This window comes from Chionomys nivalis, chromosome 12, assembly GCF_950005125.1.
Source record: "Chionomys nivalis chromosome 12, mChiNiv1.1, whole genome shotgun sequence".
NCBI lineage: Eukaryota > Metazoa > Chordata > Mammalia > Rodentia > Cricetidae > Chionomys > Chionomys nivalis.
Window position 1 is genome coordinate 50,464,076 of NC_080097.1, and position 23,308 is coordinate 50,487,383.

Sequence of the window (23,308 nt, forward strand, 5' to 3'; positions counted from 1 at the left end):
AAGTAGGTCTGTGTATGTATCTACTGTCCTCAAACTCTACAGGTTACCTCCCACTTCAAGTACTGGGAGTACTTTTTCTGCCACTATAAAATCAGACAGATTCTTAAAGCAGATCTTTTATAACTTGTCATGTTTTCTAATGATTATCTGTACTCCTCTAAGAACTTGTGACCGGGCAAAATGAACTCTCTGCTCTCTGTTCCTCTGTTCGCTGCAGCGTCCTAGCACAGCGCTCTCTCTCTCTCTCTCTCTCTCTCTCTCTCTCTCTCTCTCTCTCTCTCTATGAGAGAGAGAATATGTGTGCATGTGAGTGAAACATGATTATGGGAAAAGGTCAGTGCAAAAAGGGAGATGGGAGTTGGTCAAAGCCAAGTATGTGTGAAAGTACTGGAAGGAAACTTATTTTGCATGGTAAAAAACAAAACAGAACACCAACTTTGTGACCAAGGTGAATACCAAGAATTTTTTTTTTTTTTTTTTTTTTGGAGACAGGGTTCCTCTGTGTAGCCCTGGCTATTCTGAAACTCACTCTGTAGACCAGGCTGGTCTCGTACTCACAGAGATCCCTCGGCCTCTGCCTCCCGAGTGCTGGGATTACAGGCGTGTACCTGCACCACCTGGCTCCAAGAAAAATTCTTATGTGTTGTCTCTGAATTAAGTGACTTTACATACATCATATTAAGAATAAAAATATATAATAGACTCTTTTGAACGCTAAATTAAGTTGCTTTTCATTTTAAAACATGAAAAATAACTTATACTGGTGGATAACTAAAACTTAATTTGATGCATAATAATGCTGACAAGAGAAAGTATCAGTTTATTATACAACCATTGAGAATAAGTGCTGTGCAAAACAGGAAAGAACAGTGTAGATTTGTACATGGAAAACTGTTGCAGCAGCATGTACTGCTACTGTTAGTGACTTGAAATTCACCAATTCCTCATGTACATAGGGCTTTTTACCCTGAAAAGTACATTACATATTATCTTTAATCATTATTTAATTCTGTAATTATTTTGTATATATGATTTTTTTTTGCTTATAAAAGAAGGGATCTTAGTTATTATGAAGGGAAATAATTGGCTTAAAGAAGATTATTATATCTTTTCTTTGATATTGTGAATTTTCCAAAATTTAAAGTCATTAATGTTTTATCATTTATTCATATATATTTATTCATATGTGTATCTGTGGGTGCACTCTGGAAGTTGTAGTTTTTACAGGTAATCATTCTTGTGTATTGTGCTTTGTTTTATGTTGGAAGAAGATATATTGATTTATATGCAGAAAAAAACTGGTCTGAAATCACAGAACAGGTGACTTTCCCGTTTTAGTTATTTTTGCTGCTGATAGAATCCATTTAAAAAAACAGTGGTGGACTGTGTAACTTAGTGATAGATGCTTGTCTAATGTGTGAGATTCTGATGTGTTCCATTCCAGCACTGCAAAAGCCACAGAGAATAGCAGTTTAATCATAGAAACATTCGCTGCTGGTTGCATACAGCATAAACCAGGTTGTTGTAGAATTGTATTGAGAGAACTTATGTGCTACCTATGCAACATTTTATTTCCTGTTATCCGTCCGTCCGTCCGTCCGACCATTCGGCCATTCATCCATCTATCTAATTTATTTATTTGGTTTTTTTGAGACAAGATTTCCCTGTATAACCCTAGATGTCCTGGAACCCACTCTGTAGATCAAGCTGGCCTCAGACATACAAGTCCTGGGATTAAGGGCATGTGCCATCATTGCCTGGCTTTATTTTATTTGTTTGGGTGTTTTGTGTGTGTATGTGTGGAGGTCATAAGACAACTACACTAGTTAGTGGGGGTGGGCCATTTGTTGGTTTTCTTTTCCCACTGGGTATCTAATTCACATCATCATTGTAGTTACATTGCTTAGGGAATGATGGAAAAAAATAGACAGCATATGCAGTGTAGACAGTTTTTCTTTTCTGAATATTTTTGATTGACAGTAGTTGAATACATAAATGTAGAACCAGAGAAAAAGGTCAGCTGTATTTTTGGGGTGAACTTCGTCATATACAAGGGTTTTAATTTACAATAGTGTTTTGCTACTTAGTTAAAATTTTGGCCAATTCTCTGGCCTCTAAAAGCTAGTTTTCATTGTGCGCATGTAAGACTAAGAATGAAACTAAGTGAAGCAATATTAGATGATGTATGTATATATTTTTATAAAGATTTACTTTATACATATGAATGTTTTGTTTACATGGAAATGTGTGCACCATGCACATACCTTGTTCTTACAGAGCCCAGAAGAACGCATCAGACCTCCTGGAACTAGAATTACAGATTATGAGGCACCATGTAGGTGCTGGGAACTGAACAAGAGCAGCAAATACTCTTAACCTCGGAGCTATTTCTTGTTTCCAACTAGATTGTATTTATTTTTTAATCATGATAAAAACACCCAACCTGAAGTTTAGTTTCTTAATCATTAACTTTTTTTTTTTTAAATTTATTGTCTCTGTGTGTACACACACGCTTCTGCCTGCACTGCCATGCCATGCCCGGTGGAGATCAGGAGCAACTTCTGGAAATCATCTTTCTGCCATGTGGATCCTGGGGATTTAACTCAGGTTGTCAGGCTTGGCTTTTACTTGCTGAACTGTCTCCTTGGTGCTCTTTATTGATTTTTAATCTGCCATACAGTAATGTTAAGTATGTTTTTATTTATTTATTTATTTTTTTTTTGGTTTTTCGAGACAGGGTTTCTCTGTGGTTTTGGAGCCTGTCCTGGAACTAGCTCTTGTAGACCAGGCTGGTCTTGAACTCACAGAGATCCGCCTGCCTCTGCCTCCCGAGTGCTGGGATTAAAGGCGTGCGCCACCACCGCCCGGCAAGTATGTTTTTATTGTTGTGAAAATGGTATATATCATTTTGTTGTTGTTGAGACAGCTTCTTGCTATGTTGTTCAGGCTACCCCTGATATATTGTATGGACTTAAGCCTACTACCTTAGGAGTCCCACAGATACGCGACTGTCTGACTTTAAATGTGCTCCACGAAACCACTGAGAACCTCAAGTTTATTTGAAGGACTGTTTAATATAAAGCTTGAAAATTTTTACTGTTAGAATTTTTAGAATGGAAGGTTTAGCTCCTGATGGCCTTGTTGATAAGGAAGACTTCATGGAAGTCTTTGGAATGAGTAGAAATAGGGTAGGTTTTATTTATTTATTTTTTTTAGTAGTTATTTATTATGTACATAGTGTTCCACCTGCATGTATGTCTACATGCTAGAAGAGGGCACCAGATCTCATTACAGATGGTTGTGAGCCACCATGTGGTTGCTGGGAATTGAACCCAGGTCCTCTGGAAGAGCAGCCAGTGCTCTTAACCTCTGAACCATCTCCCCAGTCCCCGTAGAATAGGTTTTAAACAAGGAATATAACAAGCATTTTACTTGAGACAAAACTCAGGTGGGAATATACATTTTGAATATCTGGCTTTGTGAGAAGACTTGCACTTTTTAGCATTTAGGATTGACTTAGTGTGACTGGTACTAGAAACAATATAATGTAATGATTCTTGAGATGTATTCTAACATGAAAAAGGAGGTTAGTAATTATGGTTTTTTTCTATAAGGATCCTGAGATATTTCAATGTTATTGTGCATTTAGAATCAATCTCTCTCTTTGTGTTTCTCTCTCTCTCTGTCTTTCTGCCTGTCTCTGTCTCTGGGTGTGGATGTGGAAATTAGAGACCAGTGTCATTCCTCAGTTGCTTCTCCTCATTTTTTTGAGACAGAGTCTCTCAGTAATCCTAGAACTCACTTGTATGGCCAGATGACCAGCAAGCCCAAGGGATCATCTTGTTTTTGTCTCCTCAGTGTTAGAATTAAAGGTGCGAACACTACTGACTAGCTTTTTGTGTGAGTGTATTGGGGATCTGCAAGTTATATTTAAAGGTTTTTCTTCTTTTTTAAAAAATATTTTTTTCACCACTATACTAACGAGGACAAAGGTTTTCTTCTAATCAACAGAAGATTTAACATTTTGGAACTATTTTTATTCCTGTGACATCTATTTGAGAAGTGTTTGTACTACTTATAGGTTGCCATGATTTGATCAAAATACTTAATCTAGCAGATCTCCTTTATGATTAGATTATAATCATAGTTACTGTAACTATAAATTCATTCAGCAGATAGTGAGTATAGCTTATACTGTGGTAGGAATTAAGAGTAGTAAATGTGAAGGGAAAGGAATAAACTATTGATGGTTTATGTATATAATCCTTTACCTTACTATGTAGGTGTGGTCTGTGGACATTAACATCTCCCAGCATGTGGTCTTGTTAAAACACTGAATGCTACAGTTTACCAATATGTCCAAGTGATTCCTAAATCACTTTGTCATATATTGATATACATCAAATCCAATAAGACTTCATTCAGTTTTTGCTGATTATGATAGAGAATTTAATGTCCTTGGATATCTCTCTTTTTTTTTGAGATGGGGGGGGGAGTGTCTTATTATGTAGCTAAGGCTAGCCTTGAATTCTGCTCCAGTCTCTTGAGTTGTGGAGCTTAAGTATATGTATGTCTAATCATCTCAGCTTCAAACAAATTTTACCTACTTGAAATTTTTGTCATTTATCTTATTCGTTGTATAGTGTTTGGTGTGTGTGCATGTGTAGAGGCCATTGGTTAATTTCGGTATCCCCTATTTTGAGGCAGGGTCTCATTAAACTTGGAACTCATTGAGTTCAGCTAGGTTGGCTGCCCAGTGAGCTTCAGAGACCAGTTTGTCTTCAGTTTCTCCTGCCATGGCTGGGTTTACAAATGTGTACCATTGTGCCTGAGTTTTTATACTGGGATACAAATGCAGGTCCTCATGCTTGTATGACAGTCACCTTATTGATTGAACCACCTCCCCAGCTTATCTTTCTTTTTTTTTTTTTAATTTTTTTTAAAGAGTTAATGTGGAGGGCTGAAGAGATGGTTCAGTAGTAAAGGCACTTGTCAGTCACCACGTGTGATTACTTGACACATGGTGGAAGGAGAGAATGGACTCCTAAAGTTGTCCTCTGACTTATACATGTATGCTGTGGCATATGTCACCTTCACAACAAATTAACAACAACTAAAAGCCAAGGTAATAAAATTAAAGGGTTAATATTGAATGTGCTTAGTTCAAAACTGGGAACTGTTTGTATATAAAAGGCAAGGTTGTGTTTGTCTTTCCCAAAATTTATTATCTTGAACTGTTTACCATAACATAGTGCTAGGTCAGGATTTGAATGGAAGATACTGAAGTGAAGAAAACATTTGAGCTGGGCGGTGGTGGCGCACGCCTTTAATCCCAGCACTTGGGAGGCAGAGGCAGGCGGATCTCTGTGAGTTCGAGACCAGCCTTGTCTACAAGAGCTAGTTCCAGGACAGGCTCCAGGCTCCAAAACCACAGAGAAACCCTGTCTCGAAAAACCAAAAAAAAAAAAAAAAAAGGAAACATTTGATAGCAGCATGCCATTTTGTTTTTGTTTTTTTGGCTCTTATTGTCCAAGCATTTACTTTTAAGTACTCCTTAATTTTAACTCTTTGTTTTAGACTCCTGTTAACAATTTCTTCTTCTTCTTCTTCTTCTTCTTCTTCTTCTTCTTCTTCTTCTTCTTCTTCTTCTTCTTCTTCTTCTTCTTCTTCTTCCTCCTCCTCCTCCTCCTCCTCCTCCTCCTCCTCCTCCTCCTCCTCCTCTTCCCTCCTTCTTTTTCTCCTTCTCCTTCTCCATCTCCTTGTTCTTCTTTTTTGATTTTCGAGACAGGGTTTCTCTGTAGCTTTTGGTGCCTGTCCTGGAACTAGCTCTTGTAGACCAGGCTGGCCTCGAGCTCACAGAGATCCGCCTGCCTCTGCCTCCCGAGTGCTGGGATTAAAGGCGTGCACCAACCACCTCCCGGCTCCTGTTAATTTTTCTAAGCTGAGGGTAATCTTAATAATACTGTGAAATTAGTTCTTGTAGTCCTATCCATGTTTCTAGTTGCTTGCTTAGACATTGTGATGATAGGTAAGATTCTGGTAATGGACACCTACCGTCTTGCTTTCTTCAAGATTAAGTTTCTCCTTTAAAAATATTGACCTCTCCCGCCACTCCTACCCCTAAGGTGGAGGACAAGTGAAGCAGGAGAATGATTGGCTCTCTCTACGCAGCCCTGGAAATCACTTTCTTCCTGACTCAGTTCCTTAGTGCTAGAATTTTAGTTGTATACCATTGAACTTAGCTTTTAGACTGCCGTTTTACATTTTAAGAGGGTTCTGCTGTGTTATACAGGCTGGTCTCAAACTCATGATCCTCCTCCTTTAACTTCCCATGTGGAACACAGGTATGTACCACCATATTCCGCTAGTACTCTCTTTATTATTGCACTTTGTATCGTATTCAATCTTAGCCAAAAGACTAAGCAGTGATTTTTGTTTTTTCAAGTCAGGGTTTTCTGTGTGAAACAGTCCTGGCTTTCTTGGAACTTGCTCTGTAAACCAGTCTGACCTCAAAGTCACAAAGATCCGCCTGCCTGTGCCTCCCCAGTGCTGGGATTAAAGGTGTGTACCACCACCGCCTGGTGAAGATAGCTCCTGAAAAATTAAATTACCAGAATTCAGCTGGTAATTTGAGAAATTAAATATTAGAGCCTGGTGGTGGTGGCGGCGTATGCTTTTAATACCAGCATTCAGGGAGGCAGAGGCAGGTGGGTCTCTGTGAGTTTGAGGCCAACTTGATCTACAGAGTGAGTTTCAGGACAGCCAAAGATAGAGAAACCCTGTTTCAAAAAGAGAAAAAAAAGACCAGGACTAGGGAATGACTCAGTGGTTAAGAGCATTTATTGCTCTTCCAGATGACTAGGTTTCAGTTCCCAGCACCCACTTCGGGTGGCTCATAATTGTCCGTAATTTCAGTTCCAGGGCACCTGAACTGTCTTTTGACTTCCTTTGGCCTCTGTGGCACCAACCACATAGTACATATGCATGCTTGCAGATCAAATACTCATACACATAATATTTTTTTTCTTTTCGTCTTTCTTTTTTTTTTGAGACTTTTTATTTTATAAAGAGTATTTTATAAAGAAATGAGAAATCCATTTATATATCTCTAGTTAGAGCTAACCACTATTAGTAAGTATCCTAAAAAGTTTAAGTGTGCAAACAGGCATATGTATTGTAAATTTTACTAAGGAGAGATGGGGTTTAGTGAGATGACTCAGTGGGTAATAAAAAGGTACGTAACTGTTGAGCTTGACAAATTGAGTTTGAGTCTCAGGTCCCACATAGCATGAGAGAACAGATTCCTGTAAGTTGTCCTCCAACCGCCACACTTGCCCTATAGCGTTCAGAGTAAACACACAAAGTAAATTAAATGAGGTAAAACATGTTTGAAAATGAAAAGAGATGGTACACATTGAGGGAAATTGGGGATGTAACTAAAAAAAAGTCATGCCAGAATTTAAGCCTTAATACCTGTTTATTTTTTGACTTCAGGGAAGAAACCCTTTTTTCTTGGAGCCGGCAATAATTATTACAATCACTGATGGGAGCAAGTTAACTACTACCAGTGGTGTCCAGGATGAGGTAAGTCGTGTGTGTAACATGGGTCATATGCAACTAAAACCTGTCTGTGTGTGCATAATAGGTGTTGAATACATTGTCGTAGCTTTTCTCATTGGTTACCCCCCTAGGACTGCTTATCTTCCTTCATGGCAGTTGTCTATATTTTCTTGACTAGGAATCCTTTCTTTGCAAAGTTTGTGAGCATATCTCCTGCTCCAATGTCAATCTACATAGTAATAAATTTCTTATTTTCAGGTTTAAAGAACCCCAACAATCTAGAATTAGAATTCTAGTCATTTCACTTTTTAAAATTATTATGATTGTTTTAAATCACTGACAGAACGACTGAAGTATATAAGCTTATAACAAGGAAAGGTTTATTTTAACTTAAAAAACTTTCAATTTATAGTTAGTAGACTGAGAGTTTGGACCGTTTGGTGAAAGGCTGCATTGGTGGGACAGTGTGAAGGAGTGAGCTTCTCACTTCGTGTGGCCAGGAAGTAAAGAGAGGAAGAAACTGCAGTCAGATAACACTGAAGACTACACTCACAGTGACTTAACTTTCTCCAACCAGGCCTCAGCTCTCAGTGTTGCCACCATCGCTCAATAGCACATAGACTTAATAAATACATAGGCCTTTCACTGTAGACATTTCATCCCCAATCATGTCATTTGTATTTTGTTGTTGTTGTTGTTGTTAGAGTTTAAGCTGGAGTACAGGAATGCCAAGAGTAGGTTAAAACTAGAAAAAGTGAAGATTCTTCAGCATTAATGTTTTCTCTGAGTCATATGTAGTATAAATAGTTCAGAGCTTATGTTATTTGCTCTGTCAGTGAGTTGTGTGTGCTATATTATGATAAATCCATTAGATTTAAAGGAAGCAAACTTTACAGTGTTTTTATTATATTTGAACTGTTGATGGTTTTATCATTTTTTTTTCTTCTTGACATGCTGATATGCAAGTGATCTTTTAAAGACTTGTTGCTGTTTGCATTTGTTCTTAGTTTATATGGTATTTATATTAGAGTTTGAAATGGGAAAGGTATAGACTTTAAAGATTAGATTAAAATTTAGAATTAGAATTAAAGTTAAAGATTTGGAATTTACTGTGGCATATAAATTGCATGGGGTCAGAGCATATGGGTTTTTTTTTTTTGTTTTTTGTTTTTTGTTTTTTCGAGACAGGGTTTCTCTGTGGCTTTGGAGCCTGTCCTGGAACTAGCTCTGTAGACCAGGCTGGTCTCGAACTCACAGAGATCCACCTGCCTCTGCCTCCCAAGTGCTGGGATTAAAGGCGTGCACCACCACCGCCTGGCCATATGGGTTTTTTCTAATTCAAGTATTTATAGTAGTAAACTTTGTACCAGTGACCTAATTTCCCTAAATCTCCACCTTATCAATGAAACAATGACAATAATTCTTGCTTTCCTTCAGAGGGTTTTTGAAATATAAAATGAAAAAAAAATCTATGAAAATGTGTGGCGGGCTATCAAGAAAAGGGGTGTTGTATCATTCCATCATGAGGCACTAGAACAGTGTAGAATTTAGATTGCCTAATTTGACTTAGGAAATGCTAGAATTGCATTGTTCCGGCAGTTAATATTAAAGAGATTTTAGGATATAATCATTGAGGTAGCACTGAAAAAATAGATTATAAACTATTACTAGCTATTTTATTGCCTGCTTAAAAGTAAAACTTAATGGTTTGTTGGACTTTCTTAGACTTAGTTGGTGTGTATAGCCATGTATGGTCCTGCCACTCTTAGTAGACAGACACTGATTGTAATTTAGAAACTCTCAAATTGATTTTTTTCTTAACCATAATATTTTTAGTATTTGTACTCATTTTGTAGAAATTTCAAGTCTTATTGTTTGTTTGTTTTTTGAGACAGGGTTTCTCTGTGTATCCCTGACTGTCCTGGAACTGACTCTATAGCCCAGGCTGGTCTCAAACTCACAGAGATCCATCTGCCTCTGCCTCCTAAATGGGATTAAAGGCATGCACCACCACACCTGACTTGAAATTCTAAGTCTGTTGATGGTCATTTTTTTACCTTAATGATTTTGATTAAACAGTTAATTTTGTTTTCTGTTGTCAAGTATGCCTACCAGTAAGGTTATTCGTTCAAGGCACATTTCTCTTGCCTTTTTAGAAATGCCTTTTGTGATATAGTTTGTTCCTGTATTTCTGGATTTGTTTTATTTATAAAATCTATTTATGGGACTTCCTCCAGCCCTAAAATTTCTTGATCGCAGGACAATATAGAAGGGGAGAAGGGAGGAAGGAAGGGAAGTGAAGAAAAATGTATAGCTCAATAAAAACAATTAAATAATCTTGAAACATAGGAATTGGAATTGATGAACTTTCATTTTGTTTATTTATTTATTTATTTATTTTATTTTTTTTTTTTTTTCGAGACAGGGTTTCTCTGTGGTTTTGGAGCCTGTCCTGGAACTAGCTCTTGTAGACCAGGCTGATCTCGAACTCACAGAGATCCGCCTGCCTATGCCTCCCAAGTGCTGGGATTAAAGGCGTGCGCCACCACCGCCGGCTGAACTTTCATTTTGATTCCTTCCTTGGGAAGTATATTATTGTGTCTTTTTAAAATATATTTATTTATTTATTATGTATACAATATTCTGTCTACATGTATGCCTGCAGGCCAGAAGTAGGCACCAGACCTCATTACAGATGGTTGTGAGCCACCATGTGGTTGCTGGGAATTGAACCCATGACCTTTGGAAGAACAGGCAATGCTCTTAACCGCTCAGCCATCTCTCCAGCTCCTATTATTTTGTCTTTATAATATTCCAATATTAACTTGCAAATAAGATTGAGAAGATTTTCCTGTGGGCAGAGATCTTAACCTTTCTGTTCTTCATATCTTATATAATATTTAGTATAATACTAAGAATAGCATTTACATTAAAAATATTACAGGTGTTGATGTATTGAATCTGATAGTAAGTTAAAAATTGGTTCCTATTGCTTCTCCTTACCTGAAGCAGAAAGTTCGTGTGTTTTTAAGTCAAGCATTTTTGATTATGAAGTTGGAACATAGGCCTGTGAGTTATTTTGATATTCATGTTTGAGAAAGCCCCTGCAAATTTTCTCTTTCCCTCTACCTCTCTCTTATCACCCAGTGCTGCTGGAGACCTAGTGAATGCTAGGCAAGTGCTTTAGCACTAAGCAATGTTTTTCTCTCTCTGTGCATTTATATGCTTGCTCCATGCATGATTTATATTGTTATTTTTACTAGGAAATGCCAGTTTGGTTTTTACATCTCTTCAAGTTTCTTTACCTTTGCCTTTGGCAAAACCGGATTCTCTTTCTGTAGTTTTGAATGAATAAATGTGTGATTAATTTCCATTTAAGGAACTTAATGGAATATGTGTATGTAATTTTTAGTAATTTGTGTCTGCTTTTTCTATTTTTGAATAGACTGTCTTACTCTATAGCTCAGGCTGGCTTTGTATTCATTGAGTAATACTGGCCTCAAATTCAGATCCTCTTGCCTCCACCTCCGAAGTAGTTAGATTACAGGCATGTTCCATGATATTTGGCCAGCTGTGACTACTGTTGATGTAACTTATTTCTCTCTCTGGGTTTGTGTGTTCTACTCTCATGATATTCTTTGCTTGAGAGGTATGACGTACGCTGTGGTAGGTCATACCTGTTTTGTTGTACAGAATGAGTGACCTTGCTGATTTCACATAATTCTCAGTGCACACGCGCATAACGGTCATTTAGTCTCATCTTGCATTTTACAAACGAGGAACTTGAAATCAAGAGAAATAAAATGATTTGCCTCGGTTATGGTATTTGTTGCTGCCGAATCTGTTAGAATTAATTTAAATTGTGAAGGTATCCCAGCTCAAATTAGCAGAACCTCTTTGATTCTGTTGTTGAATGTGTTTAGAATTTACCTTCTATTGTGTATGTTTGTGTCTGTGCTGTGCAAGTGTATATGCAGATATGTATGCATATCATAAGTTAATGTTGGGTGTCTTTCTCTATTGGTCTCTGCCTTTTTTTGGAGACAGTTTCTTCTTGAACCTGTATCTTACTACCTGGGCAAGACAGTTGGCAAATCTCAGGGATCTTCCTGTCTCTGCCTCTCTAGTGTTGGGCTCACAGGCACTCATTGGGAATCTGAGCTCAGGTCCTTGTGTTGTACGACAGGTACTTGTCTGACTAAGCTGTCTCCACAGCCTAATTAACTTTCCATCTGAATTCTTATCTTTATTTCAGCTTTATATGCAAGTATAATGTTAATTTAGTCTCCCATGAATACTGAGCAGAACATTTCTAGGCAATGACTATATAACACGATAAGTGTTGTTTCATGACAGTGTTTAAGTAGTATTTGGAGTGATGAAAATAGTGATTCTAAGTATGTGGAGGCACTGAAAAAGTGAACTCATCCCATCTCATAGACACTGCTACCTCTCATGTAATTGGCAAATTCTTTTTAATATACGATCTAACTTGATCTAAAGATCTTATTAGGATGACCATTTATTGTGTGTGGCTTACTACATATATTTGTGAAATTTATAAAAAAAAGGCCCAGTATTAAATTGTTTGGAGCATAGAAAAGGAGTTAGTTGAAATACTTAGAGCTGTATCAAGCCTTGGCTTGAGTATATATGGGCCCCCATTTTTACAGCATGTTTGTGAGAAGAAAAACAGAACTTCTATGCATTCTGTGACAGCTCATAGGGGAGAAGACTGATGGCTTTGTAAAAATTGGACGAAACTCAGCCGGGCGGTGGTAACGCACGCCTTTAATCCCAGCACTCGGGAGGCAGAGGCAGGTGGATCTCTGGGAGTTCGAGGCCAGCCTGGTCTACAAGAGCTAGTTCCGGGACAGGCACCAAAGCTACAGAGAAACCCTGTCTCGAAAAACCAAAAAAAAAAAAAAAAAAAAAATTGGACGAAACTCTTGAGCTAGTTGTAATCATTTTATATTAATTAATTAAATGAAACATTGGGAGTCATCTAATAAAAGTCTGGGCTATTACTTGTGGTGACCTGAGTATTGTCTGGTACTGTTTGGATTGCAAGTTTAAGTGTATTATTTTGGCCTTTTTTTTTTTTTTTTTTTTTCACTGTTGGTATGTCCGCATGTATACAGCCATTTAATAAAACTGGTTGTCTCCAGTATTTTCATATAAGGGAAATGGTTACATATGGATTTGAATTCTGATATACCAAGAAAGCTATTCTTCTTGTTTCCACAGTACTTATTTTTTGGTGTTGATAAACATTCTTGTGTCCAAATACTCATAATGCTGATCACATCAGTATTACCAGCATGTCAAATGTTTCTATGAAATCACCAAGTGATAATTAGAGCTGTTTATTTACTTAACTTTTTGAAACAGTGTCTTCCACTGAAGTCAAAAGCTGAATGTGAACTCAGAGCCTAGGCTGGCTTCAAATTTTGCCAGTCTTCCTCAGTCATGTGTCACCAGGTTTTGCTGAAAACTTGAAACTTTTTATAATTTGCAAAGATCTACTAAGTTGCAGTGGAAATGTGTTCTGAACTGATTCCAGAAATACATGACCAAGTACCTTTGTTCAGTAAGGCAGCAAAAGAATCCTGCTGTAACAGTCTGTATCGAAACTGTTATTTTTCTCATTCCTGAAGATGCTAATAGTAGCCTTCTATTTCAAATATTGAGATTTTTCTGTATAGATGAGTCTGTTTGCATTTCTGTATTATGTTTGCCATGGAGTTGATGTCTTTGAGAAGGAATTTGTTATCAAAATGAACTGTTGACTTTGCAATACTAACTAGGTTTTTAAGACCAAGCTGGGTAACTACTTTTATAAGTAACTGGAGAGATGTCCAGTTAAGACACTTATATAGAAGAATATGAGCAGAGTCTCAGCTGTGGGTTCAGCTGGTCTTACAAATATTCTGATTTGTTAGCTCTTAAAGTTGGTACAAAATTCCAAGCTATGAGTTAATTGGATTTGATAGCACCATTTTTTTTTTCTGGATCATCCTACATATTACAAATTGAAAATGGTTTTATTTTTCTGAAAAGGTAGTTATGCATTTGCCTTCTTAATGATTTAAAAGCAATAGATTATAGTTTCTGAAGTGGTTCAGAAACTGTTTCCTCCCTCCACAAAATATTTTTATCCACTGTAATAAAACTATTTGCCAGAGGCCGTTACATCTTTTTTATAGGTAAAGACTTAAAAACAGATTTAGAGTGGGTTTCCACTCCCTTGACTGCTTAGGACACTGGGTAGCTTTCTTTGTTTTTTATTAAAAAAAACTGAAAGAGGGGCTGGTTCAGTGGTTAAGAAGCATCCACATGGTGACTCACAGAGATCTATAACTGCAATCCCATTAGATCTAATGCCCTCTTCTGGTGGGCAGTGTACATACAGACAAAACATCCATATACATAAAGTACATAATAAATCTTAAAAAAAAAAACTGAAAGAAATCTTGTGAAATTTCGTAGTGTGGTAGGTTTCTGAGTTGTCTTAGAGTGACCTCTTCATACCTATGTTACTGGGGTCTAGCAGCTCTTAAAGAGTAAGCACATTTCAGACTTGTGCTTTGTGTCATCTCTACTGAGGCAGTTTTGTAAGAACAGCAAAAGGAGTTTGTTGGATATAGATTGTTCACATTTTATTTTTCTGTCTATACATTTGCCTCATATTCTCTATTCCTGGATTTGCCACTGTTGGTATGGTTTAGAAATGTTTCTACGTATAGTTAATAGTTTATTGAAAATACATATTTATAAAATAAAGAAGTTGACACAATGTAGTGCACACTGAACAGTTCAGTTACACAGTTACATTGTTAAACTTAGGTAGTAAGAATAATCCCTAAGAAGCATCTAGGCAAACAGAATGATGAAAAAAGAAATGTCTTGGTCATCCTAATGAACATGGTATGGCAGTAGAAATTGTTACCTAAAAGTCTTTGGTAAGATACATCAAAAAAGTTTAGAGACTCTCTATCACTGCTTCTAGTCCTTCCATACCTAAACAATGTGGTACTTATAGTTGTAGCTACTGCAGCAAAATCACCAAGTGAGTTTATAAAATATACGGACTTCAGCTCTGCTTATGGGTCCATTGCTTTAGGCTGGAATTATATTAGTATTTTATAAATTGTATTAGTATTTTATAAAAATGTCCCAAATGGTTCTGATGAGTTGAGCAGTCAGATTTGAAAACACAATATAAGCCGGGCGGTGGTGGCACACGCCTTTAATCCCAGCACTTGGGAGGCAGAGGCAGGCGGATCTCTGTGAGTTCAAGACCAGCCTGGTCTACAAGAGCTAGTTCCAGGACAGGCTCCAAAACCACAGAGAAACCCTGTCTCGAAAAAAACCAAAAAAAAAAAAAAAAAAAAAGAAAAGAAAACACAATATAATTGCAGATACTTTTCCCACATAAAAGCATGTGAAAATACCTTAATAGCAGTGAAATGTTTAGGACTAGCCTAAAGTTACTCTAAGGTACAAATAATTACTTGGAATCTTTGCAAGGTTGTGGAATTGAGTTGTGTGAATATTTATAGCAGGATTGTTTTCTAATTTGTTGATATGGTTTAGAATAGATAACTGGACAGTTTTAAAATGCTAACTTCCACACTGACTACCTGTTTGCCGGGCGGTGGTGGCGCACGCCTTTAATCCCAGCACTTGGGAGGCAGAGGCAGGCGGATCTCTGTGAGTTCGAGACCAGCCTGGTCTACAGAGCTAGTTCCAGGACAGGCTCCACAGCCACAGAGAAACCCTGTCTCAAAAAACCAAAAAAAAAAAAAAAAAAAAGTTACTTCCTCGAGTGTGCTGTGTTGAGGACTTCTTTTGACCCTGAGTTCAAGATGAGATAGAGGAGGTGAACTGCTAGGAAGAGGTGAATAATTGACTCATGTTGCCTGCTATTGCTATCCCTGCCTTAGAAGTTTTCATCCAAAGGATAATATTAGAATTCTGGTGTCTTTACTCTGTTATAATTACTTGTTTTTGAATGCTATATAACTAACATCATTTAGAAAATACATTTCCATGACTGTAAAAAATTGATGACAGTTAATGATTGTCTGGAGAGTTGTCATTTAATTACCTTCCAGAATGGATTCTTCAGATCTGAGTTATGCTTTAGTTCAGTATTTTCTCCCCTGTGATATGTAATAGGTTTGGCTGTACACCAGAACTTTGGCAATCAGTGTACACATGTATAGTTCTTTATTTATTTGTATTCCAGCTACTGCAGGAGCAAAGATGGAAGTAAATAAGATTCTTGCCCCTAGAAACATACTGTCTTTGGAAACAGGCAACAAAATTAGCACTTGTAGTATAGTGAGAAATGCCATAGCAGAAATGAGGTTTCTCAGCATAAACAAAGGAACTTTAAATTTTGAGTAAGGCCGGGCGATGGTGGCGCACGCCTTTAATCCCAGCACTTGGGAGGCAGAGGCAGGCGGATCTCTGTGAGTTCGAGACCAGCCTGGTCTACAGAACTAGTTCCAGGACAGGCTCCAAAGCCACAGAGAAACCCTGTCTCGAAAAACAAAACAAAAAAAACAAAAAACAAATAAATTTTGAGTAAGGAATTAAGCTGTGATATTCCAAGAGAGTATGCCAAAGTATACATACATGGACATCGTTTAATAGATTATTATAAATTGAAAAGTATAAGATACATAAAATGTAAGTAGAAGGCAGATGACAGTGCTGTAAGGATACAGCATTTCCTTATGCCAACATTTGCAGGGAAAGGTATTAAGATTGAAGTTGACTAGGCACATTATTAAATTTGGATTTTTAGCAAAGTTGTTCTGTGAGCCAGGTGAGTGAAGATGGACTAGAGACTAAAGGAGAGTGTTATGTGGAAAGAATGAATAAGCTACACTCAGTAATCCAAAAGGAATAATTGTGTAGGCCAAAATTCAGCTGGTATTAGACAGGAAAGTGAAAATCAGAAGAGATGTGATCGTGTGTGATGCAGGTTTTGAAGAAGAGGTGTGATCGTGTGTGATGCAGGTTTTGAAGAAGAGGTGTGATCGTGTGTGATGCAGGTTTTGAAGAAGAGGTGTGATCGTGTGTGATGCAGGTTTTAAAGATGTAGTAGGAAGGAAAAAAGTTTTTTATAGGGTTCTGAACCTAGAATCTTGGCCCTCTAAAGGGTATATACATTTCTTTAATATCTAAATATTGTGTTTGTGTTCATATACACTTTTCAGGGGTGAAGTCCATAGATTTGTCTGTGTTCTTTTGTTTTTAGTGACAGTGGTCTGGGATATAAGTCTAGGCTGCCCCTAACCACCCTCCTGTCTCAGTCTTAGTTTCTGGATTTAGAAAAAAGTAGGAAGAAAGGAAAATAAAATAATTGCATTTATAGTAAGGTTGTTGTCAAGGAGTTATGAGGCAACTTGTAAAACAATCACCTCAGGGCTGGGATAATGGCTCCCTCAGTAAAGGGCTGAGGATCTGCTGCTGGTTTCTTGCCGCCACTGAAGGCAGAGCTAGAAGGATCTCTGGGACATGCTAGTCAACTAGTCTAGCCTAGTTGATGGGCTGTAGGCCAATGAGGGGTGGACTGATAGTTCTTTAGCTTTCATGAAAACAATTGCCTCAAAACATTTTTTTTTTTGACAGATACCATTATTTATGTAAGCCATTCTGCTTCATTCTTAAAAGTGCTATGATGCTGCCGTATATACTGTGGTCAAGGTTGTCCTCTCCTAACCCCACCCCATGCTCCAGCCACCTCTCTGGCCTCTCTGGCCCATTGTTTGTATTTTATTTTTAGAAATGAATTTTGAGACAGAGTCTTTTTATATTCCCTTGGCTGGCATGGGACTGACTGTATAGATCAACTGGCCTCAAATCTGCCAGTCTCTGCCTCCCAAGGGCTGGGATTAAGTGTGTGACACCACATCCAACCCCACTGTTTTTATTTTTAATAATATTTAAATTTCTTGTTTAAAGCAGTCACTGACATTCAAAAAAGTACTAGAACTGGAATAGTTGTTTTCTCTCTGCCCCCCCCCCCCGTGTGTGTGCATGTGTGTGAGTGTGTACATGTATGTGCATTTATGCCCCAGGCATAAATTTAGACTGCTTGGTTATTTTCTGCCTTTCTGTGTCAGATTATAATCTGAGAAAATGCAGATGTTAATGTTTGTATTCCTGATGGCCACACTAACGTAAGCTTTAGGCTGCTAGTTACTTATAAATATATTGATTATATTAGCTCTATTCCCAGTTTTTAAAACTTAATTTCTACTTTTGGTCCTTTTCAAATATAGTGCAATAATTTTAAGTTTTTTAGATTTATTTATCAGAAATAAGCTTGAAATGAGTGAATAATCTTGAAACTTTGGCCTTTACACCAACACAAGGCTAAATTTTGATCTAGACGACGAGGCTGTTTTGGTATATTTTTTTCCCACGCTCTCTTTTCAGATTGAATTACTGATTCCCCTCCCCCTTGTTTTGTTTGTTGTGGTTTTGATGTTTCTTTTCCTTTCAGCTAAAGGAGCAGCCCAGTGGTTTTCAAGAAGTGCCAAAGTGCACACTGACTGTCTCATGATGACTGGTGCCTCAGGGAGGGTCATGATTCCTGGATACAGGATCGACCTGATCCTGGATGTCACTTCAAGCAGTCAGATCGTGGGGAAAAGCCTTGTCTAATGGCTAGCCTTCCTCAAAAGTCTGATGCTAGTCATCTCGGAAGGCCTCAGAGAAAGTCTTAAAGGTGAGCAGAGTAGAGTGTAGTTCTCTCTGGGGACTGTGCCTTTTTGTTGGAGAATCTGATTCAAACAGAATGATAACCCTAAGCTGATTATTTAGGTTTAATTGGTAAACTAATCTGAAACTCAGAACTCCGTTGCTGCTGCTGATCAGACCCCAACTTTGAGTGTCTTTCTGAGCTTAACAGCCATAGGAAGGAATTTCCCGTGCTCTTGAGAGCTTTAGTTTAATGCTTGTTCTCTTAATCGGACATAGCCTTTTTGTTGTAGCTAAGTGATTCTTGATTTCAAAATTGCATTCAGTTGTTAACTGCAAATAGATTTTAAAAATTTAATGAAGTATTTTTTTAAATTTATACAATTATCATATAAGTATCAGGCAGTTAAGCTTCAGAGGTTTATTAGAACAAGTTTGCATTTGACTTTTGTCTGTCATAAAAAGTTTTTTTTTTTTAAAAAAAAAAAGTTATTTTTGGGTGGTAGTGCATGCCTATTAATCCTAGCATGGGGAGGGCAGGACAAGTTTAACTGGGCTACATAGTATGACCCTGTCTCAAGAAAAGTGAAAAACAAAAACAATGAAAGGCAGAAAACACAAGAGCTTTGAAGTAGTTCATATTTTGTTGCATTGAACTTGAAGAATATTAGTACTGCTTCCTTCAACATTTTTTATCATAGTAAAAAAAGATTCTTAAGAGATATTTTGACCATTTTATTTTGGAAAAGTTTAATTTTACATTGCTTTCTCCGTAATGGAAGCACTTTTATTTATTTATTTTTTAAATATTTATTTATTATGTATACAATATTCTGTCTGTGTGTATGCCTGCAGGCCAGAAGAGGGCACCAGACTCCATTACAAATGGTTGTGAGCCACCATGTGGTTGCTGGGAATTGAACTCAGGACCTTTGGAAGAGCAGGCAATGCTCTTAACCTCTTGAGCCATCTCTCCAGCCCCTGGAAGCACTTTTATAAAACCCAGTAGTTCACTAATAACCTAAGTTCCTAAATTTAAGTAAACTGAAAAATCCTAAGACCCGTTAATTTCTTTTCATTGAGTTGATATTTACTAGTAATAAATTATATGGGGCATGTACAATTCCCAGTGTTTGTACTTCTTAAAGTTTAGTAATTATACTAGACTAGGAATATAGCTCAGTGTAGCATGTTTGTAGATAGTCAGTGGACCCTGGATTCAATTTCCATCATTCAGGAGAAAAATCACATGTTTATTTCTGTGTGTATGTGTTCTCAAATTTGCTTTCTGTGCAACACGAGCTGTGATACATACCAGAAATTTTTATTCTATTTTGTTTTCTGTTCCTATGATGAACACTGACCAAAACCACTTTGGGGAGTTTATTTCATCTTTTTTTTTTTTTTTTTGAGTTTATTTCATCTTACAATTTTTTTAAATGATATTTATTGAGCTCTACATTTTTCTCTGCTCCCCTCCCTGCCTCTCCCCTCCCCTTTTAACTCTCCCCCAAGGTCCCCATGCTCCCAATTTACTCAGGAGATCTTGTCTTTTTCTACTTTCTACATTCCATGTAGATTAGATCTCTGTAAGTCTCTCTTTGTTGTCTCATTGTTGTCTAAGTTCTCTGGAATTGTGGTTTGTAGGCCAGCTTTCTTTGCTTTATGTTTAAAACCCATCTATGAGTGAGTACATGTGATAATTGTCTTTCTGTGTCTGGGTTACCTAGCTCCATCCATTTTCCTGCAAAATTCAAGCTGTTGTTATTTTTTTCTGCTGTGTAGTAAGTACTCCATTGTGTAAGTGTACCACATTTTTCTTATCCATTCTTTGATCAAGGGGCATTTAGGTTGTTTCTAGGTTCTGGCTATGACAAATAAAGCTGCTTTGAACATAGTTCAAAGATTTATTTATTTATTATGTATACAACATTCCTTCCATGTATGCTTGCATGCCAGAAGAGGGCACCAGATCTCATTATAGATGGCTGTGAGCCACCATGTGGTTGCTGGGAATTGAACTCAGGACCTCTGGAAGAGCAGTCAGTGCTCTTAACCTCTGAGCCATCTCTCCAGCCCCAGTCACTAGCTTTCTATGTAGTAAGATGACATAAACGTTTCCGTTATTAGGATGTATCAGTTCTTGCCCTTGTTACAACAGCATGTTGCTTTTTGCCACAGGGTCTGGAAGCCTAAATTGGATTTCCTGCCTCTGTCTCCCAAGTGCTGTATCACATGCTACCATACAGAATTAGTTTTTCTTTGAATGCATAGTTTCTGCAGTAAACAAACTGACAAGCTTCTAGTTTAATTGTTCTCAGCTTGTGGGTCTTGACCAGAGGAGTCACATACCAGATATTCCTCACAGCAGATATTTACATTACAATCAATAACAGCAGACTTACAGTTATGAAGTAACAGTGGAAATAACTTTATGGTTGGGGTCACCACAGCATGAGGAATGGTATTAAAGGGTTTTGCAGCATTAGGATGGTTGAGAACCACTGCTCTAGATTTTTTTTTTAATTGGGTTAATGGTCTTTTTGAAAGAACAGTAACAAAAACAGAGAATTCTATTTTAAAGATAGGTTTGATTGGGTAGTAGTCCCAGAAGTAGAGTGGCTCTGCTTTAAGCTGTGCTAATCTCAATTGCTTCTCTTTGGTGGATAGTTGATGCCAAATGGGCTCATTTTACAAAACATCTTGCAACCAAGGTTTGACTTTTAAGAAAAGCAGCAGACTTTGGAGAACAGGAGACTTCTTTATATGAAGGTGACTCCAGATTTAACACAGGACAGGACAGTCCTTATCAGCATTCATCAAGAACTTCACAACTTACCTATACTAGTTATGTTAAGATTTGGGGGGTGGGGGTTGATTAATAGAAGGAGGAATGAGAGATTTTAGACTTGGGGAGGAATAATAAAGATCATGCTTCAAAAGCTTGATTGTTTCTTTGTTTTCTTTTATAATGGCTGTTCAAAGCTTACTTTTTTGCTTCAGGCTTAGAATTGGGTCAGATTTCTTATGCTTAGCAAATGGTTTATGGAGACGATACTCTGGGCTTAGGGTTAATTCTTACTATTGTGTTGGTGTTTGTTTCTTTGAAACATCCTCCTCTCCATTCCCATTGTCAATAAACAGAGTGACAGAGTTATGAATTTTTTTATCTAAAAGGGAAAATAGGTTATATTAATACTTATATCCACTTCAAATTTAAGTTATTTAAAATGTACTGGTTGAAATGTTTATGTGTTAAAAACCAAGTGTTGAATCCTGACTGCAACTAATTAGAGATCTAACTATTCTCTTTCAGTACAAAGTTTAAACCAGGCTGGGTTCAAACTCACAAAAATTCACTCCCTCCATGTCCCAAGCACTGGGATTAAAGGTGTGCACCCAGTTAGTGTTCTTACCTTTAGAATGAATATAGTGATGACAGCTTAAGGGTACTTCGATTTTAAAAAGTCCTTACTATCACTGAACAAAGATGAGACGTTTCTACTTCTTAGAGGGGTTTGGAAGTTGCCTTTAAAGGTAATCTGTGTGCCTTCAGAGAGGATTGCATAAAGTGGCATGTAGCAGCTTATTAAGTCAGAAGAAATAACTGGGTAAGGGACTTTGCTAGGCCACGGTCTGCGTTATTTAAAACCCAGAGCTTACTGTTTTTGCTTACTGTTTCTAAGTCTTGAAAATCTCCAACTTTTTCAAAATACTTTGTGTAATATAAGGGCTTTGAATTTATGTTTAAATTGGGAATCAGGATTACAAGAAAGTTTGCTGAAGTTTTGATTGAACAGTTGGAGATGGGGTTGACATTTTGTCATTCTGATCCATTATTATTGCTTATTTCTCATATTTCCAACATCTTTTTCTGAATATATTTATAAGTTCAGTGTGTGAGCTTGGCACATTTCTTATAAATTATAATTTTAAGTTCTGATTGTATTGTTAGTGTAGAAATATATAGTGGGTTTTTGTTATTCTGAGACCTTTATCCTGTGAGCTGCCCAAATTTACTTAGTATATAGTAGCCTTTTCTGGAGTTTTTGGGAGCTAGTACACACAGAGCTGTGTCTGAAAAGTTTTACAAGCTCTTCCCCTTTCACTATTTGTCTACCCTTTCTTTTCTCCTCTTAATGTACTAGTAAAAATGGTGGGACTTGTCATCCCTCTCTTGTTTGTGATCTTGGGGGAGGTCAGGTTAGAAATGAGTTAGTCTTTTCCTCTGCTAATATGATGTTAGCTGCAGGTTTGTGTTTGTGGGGGTGGGGTGTGTATGTACACCTGTGTTTTTGTTTTGTTTTGTTTTGTTTTTTGAGACAGCCTTTTTCTGTAGCCCAAGCTGGTCTGAAACTCACTATGTGACCCAGACTAGACTTGAACTCAAAATTGTCCTGCCGTAGCCTTCCAAGTGCTGCTGTGATTACCAGCTAGCACCACCATCTGTACTTACTATATGTCAGGTTGGCACTGCTACAAACAGTTCTGTCAGGTTGAGGCAGTTCTCTCTATTCACAGTTTGCTGAGATACAGTTCTTTGTTGTTGTTGATAACATTTTGTTTTTAAAACTGTGAATAGATGTTGGGTTTTAAGGTAAATCATAACTTTTAAAATTCTGTCAATATGGTTACTTTATTAACTTGAATGTTAAATCAATTATTATATATTTTATCAATCTGTTTTGTAAGTGAGGAAACAACAGTGGTGATGTAGTCAGGCAATCATAGTAACCAGAAAGCAGGTATGAGCTTGCCAAGTGTAAGATGCAGCAGGAAACATAATAAAACTGGTATATTACGCACTGTAAACATAGTGAGGTTCCAGACATGGGGATAGGCATTTAGCACATTGGTTCTTTCAAAAACCTGCGTCAACTAGGACATGTAAACCAGTCCCATGATGGGGAGGTCTCCTTACCCCCGTCTCCTACCTTTCCGGTGATAATTACAACAATTATTATTTTTTTTAGCTTAAATTATTTATTTTTCTTTATCGTGAAATATATACATATTAGAGTACTACTCA

The 23,308-nt window shown here is 37.3% G+C and overlaps 1 protein-coding gene across 3 annotated transcripts in view; it reads left to right on the forward strand.

The window, feature by feature from the left end:
* Positions 1–23,308, forward strand: part of Ints6 (integrator complex subunit 6) — a 79,076-nt gene that overhangs the window by 16,123 nt on the left and 39,645 nt on the right. For all 3 annotated transcript variants that reach the window (XM_057785964.1, XM_057785965.1, XM_057785966.1), the window contains exon 4: positions 7,495–7,584. In XM_057785964.1, the coding sequence (XP_057641947.1) occupies positions 7,495–7,584 (90 nt within the window). The remainder of the gene's footprint in view (positions 1–7,494; positions 7,585–23,308) is intronic.